This window comes from Arachis ipaensis, chromosome B10, assembly GCF_000816755.2.
Source record: "Arachis ipaensis cultivar K30076 chromosome B10, Araip1.1, whole genome shotgun sequence".
Classification (NCBI taxonomy): domain Eukaryota; kingdom Viridiplantae; phylum Streptophyta; class Magnoliopsida; order Fabales; family Fabaceae; genus Arachis; species Arachis ipaensis.
The window spans coordinates 134,920,644-134,932,147 of record NC_029794.2 but is presented as its reverse complement, the minus strand read 5'-3'; the positions used below and the strand labels follow the sequence as shown (position 1 = coordinate 134,932,147).

Sequence of the window (11,504 nt, the reverse complement as noted above, 5' to 3'; positions counted from 1 at the left end):
CTCTCTTTCTCTCTCTCTCTCTCTCTCTCTCTCTCTCTCTCTCTCCCTCTCTCTCTCTCTCTCTCTCCTTCTCTCCGCTCTCTCTCTCTCTCTCTCTCTCTCTCTCTCTCTCCATGTGCTGTTCGTTGCTGTGTGAGACTGTGAGTACTGAGTAGTGCGTTTCTGTTTTGAAAGTTTTACAACTCACTCACTCACTCATAAAACGCACTCTCTTCTTTTCACCATTTTCCATTTTTGCTTCATGACGGTTCGAATTCTCTCTTACTCCTCATAGCAATCGTAATGCAGTGCACTATCTTTTTTATTAACGCTTTTCATTTTCTTCATCCTTTCATCTTCTTTAAATTTCTGTTTTTAGTTAAAACAGCTTCAACTTCCAAGGTTCAGCTCAAATTTATGCAGAATGAACTTTTTTTTTTTGTTATAATCTTCCGTTGTTCACAGTTCAATACTTTTTCGGTTTTTCCCCTTCGTTTTTGTTGATACTTTGATCCGAGAGAGTTGTTTCCGTACACTGTTGACTGTTCTATTTGTTGCACATGGTGGATTAGAAATCCCTAACATTCTGATCTTGTTCTTAAGCAACGTGATTGATTTCTGTGTATTTTCGTTTTTTCAGAGAATGCAGAAGTTGAAGAGTTCTCTGAACGGTGACACCATGTTTGACATTCTGTCCAGGCTTCCGGTGAAGCCATTGCTGCGAATGAAGCGCGTTTCACGAGGTTGGCGCGCCATGATTTCCAGCTTCCCGTTCATCAAATCGCAAATGGAAAAGACAGGATTGTCCCTAACAGGTTTCATTTTCCAAGAGAAGTTCCAATGGTGCAGTGATGACATCAAAACAGTTAGTCACATCGCTCACAATTCACAATCTTCCAAGAAAGTTCTTCACAATGTCTTCGATTTCCTTCCAGAATCCGTTGTAATCTTGGCCTCCTGCGACGGTGCTGCCGAAGGATTTCGTCAGCGATTCGAGGAAAGAATGCAATGAAATCTTTGTGAAATTCAAGCTTGTGAAACTTCAGTTCTGCATAGATGAGTATGAGGATGAGGATGGGGATGATGACGAGGAATGGTACATTGAATTTCATGTGTACTCATCAGAAACAAAAGAATGGAAGGTATCCTCAGAAGTTTGCCATTGTGATCACAATTTGATCAAGAACAAAGGTGTGCATATAGGTGGTGTTCTGCACTGGCTTACAGATGGTGATCAAGTGCTGAGTTTTGATGTTGAGAAGGAGCTAGCATTGTTGATTTCTGTTCCGGTGCCGGCTTTCGAGTTCAGCACTGTGCCTGAAGCTTGCATTGGAGATCACAATGGAAAGCTTCACTATGTTCTGGTTTCTGAAATAGGCCTTCATGTTTGGTACCTTGAAGATTACTATGAGTTTAAGTGGACACTCAAGCATTCTAAGGATTTGGATGAGATTGAAAGGGAATACCCTCAATTCTTCTTAAATTTGAAGAATCATGTTTCGCAGAGAGTGAGCATGGAGAGTAGCCCATGGATGAACCCTCTTGGATTTAAGGATGGGGTGTTGTTGCTGAAGGTGTGTGCAACTCTATACCTATATGACATTGAGAATAATAAGATCTCTCATGCTTGCTATGTTCAGGATCTTAGCTCAAAATCAATGCATGATCCTACAGTGTTTCCTCATTGCTTGAGCTTGTTCCCGCTAAAACTTGCATAGAAGGTGTCTTTTTTTCTTCTCTCTAGGGATGAAATTGGTACATGGTTACTTCATCATGTACATGTTTTTTGCTTCAGTATTAATCTCTGATTCGGGCTTATAGTATGACTAGTTGACTGAGTTGAAAGTGAGAAAGTTTTGTCTAAACAGAACATACTGTTTTGGGTTATACAAATCAATTTGTGTTTAGTTTTATTTTCTTTATGTACCGTCTTTATAACATCTTTGTCTTTGTGAATCGTGATGTGTGTTTTCTGTGCTTTAACATTGTTTGTTTTAATTGATCACGGTTAGTAGCAAAACTAAAGATACATGATAAGAATATAGGAAATTTGGTATCCTTAACATCATTTATTCAAACATGATCTTTTTCTAGCATGATGCAAAATCAGATTTGGTGCTTATAGATTGGATATTGGTACCATGTCTCGAATGAAAATAATACTACTTTGTGATAATAATAATAATAATAATAATTAAATAGAAAGAGTTACTAATTAATGGGTTACTACTTACTTTCCATTTACTCGTGATTATTCAATTTTAAACAAGGGCGGTTCTACCGGTTTTCAAGTGTTCCTTTTGCTTATTAGGTTCAAGACGTGAAATTTTCAATTTTCATACTTGAATTAATTAGTGTTATACATAGCAATTTTTTTATTTTTATTTTTTTGGTCATGGAGTGTTATACATAGCATAAAATCAATGAATGAAACGGGGCAAATATTGTTGCTTTCATCACATGGCTTGGGCTTGACCCGACTACCCAGTTCGTTGTTCGGCCCAAAAAAGCCATATTTGCAATAGAACTTGATAATTGGGCCATAGATTTCTAAATTTATTTATTTGTACTAAACAAACCAAAGAATAAGAGGTTTTACAAAAACCATATAATAATCCTCTAATTGGGCCATAGCCCAGCCAAGTCCAGTCCAGCAAGCCATTAGGGTTTAGAACAACAATTAAAAGGGAAAAGTGGAGCACGAAGTAATACTTCTCCAAGTTGAAGAAACCCTATTGTGAGTGTGAGAGAGACAGAGAGCGCGCGCTGCAGCAGCAACCATGGTGCACGTCTCGTTTTATCGCAATTGTGAGCTTCTCTTTTCTCTCTGATCCGTTTCAATTAATCAAATTTTGTCTTGTTTTGTTCTCTAAGAATGAATTAATGAAACTTAGATGGGAAGACGTTCAAGAAGCCTCGTCGTCCGTACGAGAAGGAGAGGCTGGACGCGGAGCTGAAGCTGGTGGGAGAGTACGGACTCAGATGCAAGAGGGAGTTGTGGAGGGTGCAGTACGCACTCAGCAGGATCCGCAACAACGCCAGAACTCTCCTTACTCTCGACGAGAAGAACCCTCGCCGGATCTTCGAAGGTGAGGCTCTCCTCCGAAGGATGTTCCGTTACGGCCTCCTCGACGAGACTCAGAACAAGCTCGATTACGTCCTCGCTCTCACTGTTGAGAACTTCCTCGAGCGCCGCCTCCAGACTCTCGTATTCAAGTCCGGCATGGCCAAGTCCATCCACCACGCCAGGGTCCTCATCCGCCAGCGCCACATTAGGTCTTCCTTTCTTCTTTTCACTTTTTTCCAAAATTTAGGGTTTTAAATTCCTAATTTTCTATCACTCGCTGTTTGTTTGTTTGTGCTTATTGTCAAATTAAGAATCTGATTCTCCAAACATTCAAATAGCTCAAAATTATAGTCTGATCTCTTCATAGGTTTCTAGTTTGGTAAAATTATTTTACGCCAGCTTAACCTCTCAGTAGAATTGATCTTACATATATAATTAGGATCATCATAATTATAGAGTGGTTTATAGAAGGTGTTAAAAGAATTCACTCGAAATCTCACCAGAATGCCTTATTAGCTTAAAAACATTTTGAAAGTATTATTTAATTATATGATTATAAAAGATCTGTTCAATTTAAATTAGGCAGATAAGTTTATTTAGTGCATTATAGACGGTAAATGTATTGCTGCAAAATTGAATCTGGAGCAATATATTTAGATGATAGGGAACTTGATGTGATTGGGTAATTGGAGAGAAACTTGTTTGTGTGCTTGATTAATAGTTTTTACAATGTTTGTGTTGTTTCTGGTTGGCAGGGTTGGAAGGCAGGTGGTGAACATCCCATCATTCATGGTTAGGGTTGATTCCCAGAAACACATTGATTTCTCGCTCACAAGTCCGCTCGGTGGTGGCCGTCCTGGAAGAGTGAAGCGAAGGAACCAGAGGGCTGCTGCCAAGAAGGCTTCTGGTGGAGATGGTGATGAGGAAGATGAAGATTAAACTATATGGATATATCTCTTCCTCCCTACTTACAACTTTTTCAAGCATTTCATTTTCTGTTTCTCTCTAGACTTGTTAGTTTTCTGCCATGATTAACTCTTATAATTTTGCAATCTATGTTTTTGTTTGAGGAAAAGCTTTGCTAAGAAACGTTCGGACATTTTTTGTTTAAAATTGTTTTTTATTAATACAAAGTTTTGCGCCAAATATCTCCTTTGTTCTTTGATTGTGGGCGTTTGCAAATAATAACAATCTCTTAAAAATTAACAAAAGCAATTTTCTCAAAGATACAAATAGCTCAATTATGATTTGATCTCTTTGGTTTCTAGCCTTTTGATAAATTTTCTTACGTCAGATAAACTACTCATTATCTTTGAGGAATTCCTTCATGCCAGAAAGAGTCACGGATGATTTAGACATTTATATCAATATCAGTAACCTAGGAAGATGAGAATCTGGCCGGGGAGCATAAACGTATAAGCAGAAAGAACACAATGAAGTTATAGTCACATATCCATACGCACAGTTGAATGAAAACATTTGTGCAACTCAAAACCCTTTATTGTAAAATAACACTAGACTCAGAAAAAAGAAAGGATACACAGCAACAAAGACTTGGACAACAAGAGAGCATAATGCATTTCCACTTTTTGTAAAACAAAATCATATTTTATTTGCTGCATTGAAAATCATCTCCTTAGCAGTTTCAAAACATGAAAGGAGGTGGTGTTCATCTATCCATCCTTTATCCACTGCAAATCCAATGCGTAAGTTTCCCATGTAACTTAATATTGTCACCGTCAGGCTCTGCATAAGTTTTTTGAAACAATATCATTTACCATGTTTATCTATTTTTATCTATTTTTATTCAAAACATTATTTATCTATTTTTATTCAAGAAGAAGAAGAGAGTAGAGAGGTGCACGCACAGTAGGTGGACCAATTGCTGTAAAATAAAATCCTTTGATGGGATGATTAGCAAAAGCCACTTGTTCCACAGGTCCAACCACATGTGAGATGATAGCACTTGAATTTGCCACAGTCTTGTACACATGTTTTGCTGCAGCCTGAAATTTATTCAATAAAATTAAACTACTACAAATGTTGCTTATCATTCTCGTGCCATTTATCTACTATATTCTGTTTTCTTTAATAAAAGAATTAATGCCAATTATGGAGTGTAATTCTTCTATTATAAAAAATGATAATATATTGTAAGCCTGTTGGAAAAAACAGAGACTGAAGAAATGAGGAAAAGAAAACATTGGAGAGTTTATTACTTATTTGTATATACAATATTTAAAAAAATGTATAATTTCTATTTGGAAATCAAAATTAATATTGAACTGCTGAAAATTGAGCTACAACAAACCTCTGTGCCTTGAAGTTTATCCAGCATCCCCAAAATAACACCACTGAGAGGAAGGGCCAAAGAATATCTGAGACCAATAATGATTTTGTGGGCCTCCAAAACAAAGTCAAGTGGGTTGGATGTATTGGCATCACTTAATTTGGGTATTGGAAGGTGGAGGAAATGAAAGCGATTCCCCCATGAGGATTCTGAATTAGTTTGAAGCATCTCCTGCACTGATTTGTAAGCTCTAATTTTTCTTGCATTAAGCATCACTATTGCTGTTGTTTGTGTTTTTCTTGATTCATAACTCTTTGCTTCCATGTATAACCTTATTCCCAGGAAGATCATCCCCACTAGGGTATCATTTGTGGTCTGGATCATTAACAATATAAAGAGTTATATTTATTATCATTGGAAAATTTAGACAACCTTAACCTTTTTCAAGGAAAAAATATATATATAATGTGTTAAATAAATTATTTATTCACAAGTGTGTTCAATGTTCAACGTAATAATAATCTTAATGATAACACATAGTAATTAAGTATTTAATTTATTTAACGCTTCAGATTATTTAAATTTTATTGAAATAATTATAGTTTTAAAAATAGTGTTAAATAATAACAACTTTGTCTCAATTTTTAATAAAAAATATTAAACTACAACAATTTTGACAAATAATAGTATTTTGGATTATAAATTGCCACTAAATTAATTTACAGATATTCTATATTGCTATAAAATCTTTTTTGCGACAGTTTTGAGCAACCACTTATGTTACAAGTGCAATTCTAAAAAGTTCTTTTTCTATTAAAAAAAAAAAAAAGATACTATAGTAATTAGAAAACAGGGTATATATGTGTTTGGAAATCACAATTTCTCATGAGGGAAAAAAAAAAGAAAAGAAAAGAAAAATACTTACCACTTTGAGCTTATTTTTGACCTCTTTAAAGCTATCCAAAGAGAGAGTGACATTTGAGATACCAAAACCATGTTTGAATTCCTTATTCTCTGGCCTTATTGGTGATTGATCATCAACAATGAAATTTGAACCTCTTAATATGTTCCATCCAAAATCAGATGCACTTTTGAACATTGAAAAGATGGATTGAGGTAATCTCTTAATAGATGATGAAGTTGTTGCATGGCTTGAAGGAAAGGTTATGGGAATTGAAGGATCATCAACTCTTTTCACACATGAAAGCAATGACCCCATTAGGGTGTAGCCATCTCCTAAAGAATGGTGTAACTTAACTACCGATGTACCCGCAGCATTGTTTTTTCTTGTTGGATACTTAATTAGATGCACTTCCCAAAGTGGTTTATCTTGTGCTAACTTTTCACCTCCTATTTTTGACATGTATTCATCAAATTCTTCATCATAGAATTTCAGACCCTTCTTTGCAAATATTGGAATCTTGATGTGTTCTTTTAGATTCACATCAACTTGTTTCCATTGCTTCCTTCCTTTTTTGTCTTCAATCTGATAAATTTATTACTCCATTAAGTTAAGAATACTACTTCTATATCTCGAACATAAAATTTAGTTTTTCATAGCGGTGAAATAGGGCCCGGATCTTCGGCCCGCCCCGCCCCGCCAAAATCCGCCAATTTGGCGGTGCGAGTTTGGCGAATTTTTTTAATTTGGCGGGCTCCAAATCCTAGTCCGCCCCGCCTTTTTTAGCGGGTTTAACAGATCGGCCTGACGGTTTTGACCTGTTTTGCCACCCAAACTTTTTCACATGTAACTGTTGAATTTAATTTTCATGCAACATTAGTATAAAACTCAAATAAATATAACATAAATAATTAGTCGTATATTATTACATAAACAAAAAGAAGCTAAATTTTATATTCTCTATTCAAAATTAAAGTCATAATTGTTTATAAAAAAATTTAGACAAGAGTGGTTTTTATATTTTCAAAAATTAATAATTATCCAATTATGTTGTATTTAATTTAGTAAAATTTTAATAAAAAAATAAAGAGAACAACACTATAACAATGCTAGGTGTGCATAAAAAATTACTCACTCCTATAAAATACATGTTAAATATCTATATATTTATACATAAATATATAATAATTAATTTAATGACTAATTTTGTATGTATACATAATTATTTTTGACAACACTAACATCAATGGTTATTAAATATATGATGATATAGAGCCGTCGTTCTAATAACAAGTGCACTTGTTAATAAATGAACTTAAATAAACCTTAAATATATCATAGATAATTGTTGAACCAATAAATCAATTATTAATATAAATACATATTAAAAATAAATTAAATAATAAATATTTTGTATATAAATATATAATAATGGATTTATTAATTAATTTATTTTTAATATACACATAATATTTTTACTTTAGAAATTAATATTTATCCAATTATGTGTATTTAAATTTAGTTAAAATGTTATCAAAAAGATAAAGAGCGCAAAACTAACATCAATGATTATTAAATATTAGTTTATTTATTCTATTGGTTCTTATAATTTTATCACATTTTAAATTATATTTCTATAGTTTTTTCTTTTAATTGGGTTCCTACTGCTTTAATTTTGTAATTAAGTCCTTCTAGTATAAAAATTTAATTAAACTTTTTTTTACTAAAGATAGGGAGACTCGAACTCGTGATCTCTTAGATGAGTATGGAGAGACTATGTCATTTGAGTTATAACTCATTGGCAAAACTTAATTACATTTTTGACTGCATGTATTTTGGTAAAAATATTATGTTATTTTAACATTTTTAACATGAAAAGAACGTAATTATAAATTAAAAATAGTGTAGGGACCCAATTAAAAGGAAAAAAAAAAAAGTATAAAAGCCTAATTAAAAATTTGGTAAAACTATAAGAATTCCGCTAGGGAGCCAATGAAGTATCATTTATACAATATGTACAATGGACTATTTATTTGACCCAATATCTGTTAAAAAATGAACACATGATAAAATACTAGTAATTTCTCAAACACAATATACTCATGATATCCAGAATAATTATCCGGGTACCAGGAATAATAAACATCTGATATCCTACTGAATCGAACATCTCTAAACCCCTTTTGTACATATTGTACAAATATTCCATTTGCTACTTATACTTCCTCAAACTATAAAGACCAAGTAATTAAACCTTAAATATATCATGATATAGTGAGTCGTCTTGCTAATAAACCTTAATTTAATTTGTATGATATATATGTATACACTAAAGTTGACATGAGATTTTACCATGATAGAAGAGAAACGTTTGTTGAGGGGAACAAATACATCTCCAAGCACTTGCATGATCTTTGATTCATCAATTGGAATCTCCAACTCAAAAACGACCATTATAAATACGTTCAAGGCAGAGGTGTTGAGGTAACTCGACATTGGACTCACCGCCATTGGAGCATCTTTCTCAAACTCACTCATTTTTCTACGTTTTCAATATAAACTGTTTGAAGATAAGGAAGACACAGACCTGCATTTATATAGACAAGGTTAGTTAGTTACTTTTCTCATCCAGGTAAAATGGTAAATACCTCAATTTCTTAATTTGTTTTTATTTTATCTCTAATAAATTTTAGTATCTCTGTTTTAATAAATTATTGAAATAATTTATAAATATATATTAAAAGTTTACCTGTGAGTATAATTTATGGTATAGGTAATTGAAAAGGATTTCGCTAGGGAGACAATGGACTATCGAGTTACAAAATGAACATCCCTCATACTATTTAGAATAACCATTCGAGTACTAGCGATAATAAACATCTTTCCAAAAGCTTAAACTGATTTCGGGGTTCACCAAAGATTGAATTCTTGACCTTTCGAATCTAGCGCTCTAATATCATGTCATGATACCACTCATCCTAAAAACTTCAACTGATGGAAAAAGGTAACACTAATAATTATATCTCTAATACTCCCTAAATCTCTATTGTACATATTGTATAAATATTTCATTGACTCCTCGTATTTTTTCAATTGGAAAAGCTAAGATTTATTATCCTGTTCCATTAGAATATTAGATATAGTCATCTCGTCCATAAAAGAGAAAAGACAAAAACAAAAAAAAAACAAACCATTAATTAACAATAGTACAGTCACCCATTTTTCTAACTTTGTTGTTTATTATGTATCACTTCTTGAATTTTTACTTCATTCTTTTCACATAACTAGGTACGTTCCAGTTTTTCCAACAATATTGTTTCTCCTCTTTATAAAAATTATTCACCGTCATTATCATCGTTATTATCTAAATCTAATTTTAGATAGATTTAGAGGACTTTTTAGTCTAAATTCTTTAATTTGCGAGAACAAATTTATTTTAATTATTAGTAAAAGTTATAAATTTTCAATTTTTCTAAATTTTAATATCTCTGTTTTAATGACTTTTTTGAAGTAATTCATCTATGTATATTTTTCTCTATTTTTAAAGTTCTACTATAGTATAATTTAAGAAAGGTAAGATTTATTTCCTTGCCCACTAGATCTAGTCCATAAAAGAGAAAAAACAAAAACAGCACCAAAAAACCAATAACTAACTTTGTTGTTATTTAACATCAGTACAACTACCTCATTTATCCAACTTTGTTGTTTATTGTATATCACTCCTTACTCCTTAGTTGTTAGTTGTTAGTTCATTCCAATATGTTCTAAGTGTTAGCTTTATGTAGAGCTGTTAAAATGGACCAAATATATCGAGTTAATCCGTTTATTTATTTAAATTAGCGAAATTTATTTTTAAAATTAAGTTTATTTAAATTTCGAGTTAAATGGATTGAGCTCTCAAAAAAAAAAATTACGGGTTAAACGAGCTAACCTGTGTGTTAAATGAGATGTCTGTTTATTTTTTTAAATTGCACTTTTAGTTGATATATTTTTCGATTCGATCCGGAAATTTGATTCGTCAACTAAAAAAAAAGTTGTTTGTTTAAAACTTTTGACCTAAAAAAATTTTTTTTGTCAAAATATTTTTTAAAAAATTAAATAAAAGAATAAACGGACCAATTCGTTTAATCTATCAGCCTGACCATAAACACTCCGAACTGAAAAATTATGACCCGCAAATAAAATGAGTTTAAATGGACTGGGCCTAAATGGATTGGGTTGGCCTGTTTGACAATCCTGACTTTATACTTGTTTGATAAATTTCTAATAGTAAAAACAAAAATATTAACCCATTGGCCAGCGGCAAAAGAGTAAAGTTTTTTTTTTAATTTATAATTAATCTCTTTTGATAATATCATCAATAACTAACTACAAATTACAAATTTTATGAAATATAACTAACACACCATAAAATCTCAACCACCAAAATATACCATAAAAAACTATATATAAATTAAATCCAATCATCACACACATTATTCTTAGAATAATGCTCAAAGTGTTTTAACAATAATTTTCACATGAAAATAAAATATTAAGTAATTAATTCCCATGATTAATAATGCTCTAAAATTGAGTAATCTCAACAACAAGGTATTTCCAATTTCAATATTTTGATAATCTAATCAAATAGAAAAAAAATAAGAGTTATATTCTATTTAAAATAGTGTTAAAACTGCTCATAATGTTTTTTTCTTTAGAATTGTTGGTTCTGATCAAATCATTTTTGGAAGTTTATGAAATCCATACTTCCTATCTTATTAATTGTTACTAAATCTAACTTTTAATCTAATTTATTCATTTGAAAATATCATAACTTTGTTTAAAATTGTTATATTTTCCATATCAGCCATCAAATTAATTATCCTATAATTTGTGTATAAATATATGTATAATCTGTTATATTATTTATAATTTTTTCCAATAAACTAAATTTTAATGAGTTATATAGCTCAAATGTCATAGTCTTTCCATACTCATCTAAGAGGTTGCGAGTTTGAGTCTTCTTATTTTTGATAAAAAAAAAATTCAAATTGCATTACATTTAGTTGAATAATTATATGAAATGATTATGATATACGAGTTGTCAAATAAATATTCTCAAAAATATTGTTAATACAAAACATAAACTTTAAATTTAAAATTAATTTACATATTATATAATTAATTTTTAAATAACATATTACTTATTAAAATATATTATATAGTATAAATAATTTATCTCTCCGCGCATTGCGCGGGTCTCATTCTAGTTTATTTAAAGTTTA

The 11,504-nt window shown here is 31.7% G+C and overlaps 2 protein-coding genes across 2 annotated transcripts; one reads left to right on the top strand and one right to left on the bottom strand.

Annotated features, from left to right (window-relative positions):
• LOC107623588 (40S ribosomal protein S9-2) lies at positions 2,642–4,159 on the top strand. The gene is made up of 3 exons (XM_016325911.2): positions 2,642–2,787; positions 2,874–3,255; positions 3,802–4,159. Exons 1-3 carry the CDS (start codon positions 2,760–2,762, stop codon positions 3,983–3,985), a joined length of 594 nt encoding a protein of 197 aa, XP_016181397.1. The 5' UTR covers positions 2,642–2,759; the 3' UTR covers positions 3,986–4,159.
• LOC107621859 (O-acyltransferase WSD1) lies at positions 4,051–8,848 on the bottom strand. Its single transcript, XM_016323843.2, has 5 exons — positions 8,590–8,848; positions 6,262–6,822; positions 5,358–5,711; positions 4,915–5,052; positions 4,051–4,792 (listed from the first exon to the last, which is right to left on the bottom strand). Exons 1-5 carry the CDS (start codon positions 8,773–8,775, stop codon positions 4,649–4,651), a joined length of 1,383 nt encoding a protein of 460 aa, XP_016179329.1. The 5' UTR covers positions 8,776–8,848; the 3' UTR covers positions 4,051–4,648.

Coding starts and splice junctions, on each gene's coding strand:
- LOC107623588 (XM_016325911.2), top strand. CDS start 2,760: ATGGTGCACGTCTCGTTTTATCGCAATT. Junction 2,788..2,873: donor CGTCTCGTTTTATCGCAATT/GTGAGCTTCTCT, acceptor AATGAAACTTAG/ATGGGAAGACGTTCAAGAAG. Junction 3,256..3,801: donor ATCCGCCAGCGCCACATTAG/GTCTTCCTTTCT, acceptor TCTGGTTGGCAG/GGTTGGAAGGCAGGTGGTGA.
- LOC107621859 (XM_016323843.2), bottom strand. CDS start 8,775: ATGAGTGAGTTTGAGAAAGATGCTCCAATGGCGGTGAGTCCAATGTCG. Junction 5,053..5,357: donor ATAAACTTCAAGGCACAGAG/GTTTGTTGTAGC, acceptor AATAAATTTCAG/GCTGCAGCAAAACATGTGTA. Junction 4,793..4,914: donor CAGCAATTGGTCCACCTACT/GTGCGTGCACCT, acceptor AAACTTATGCAG/AGCCTGACGGTGACAATATT.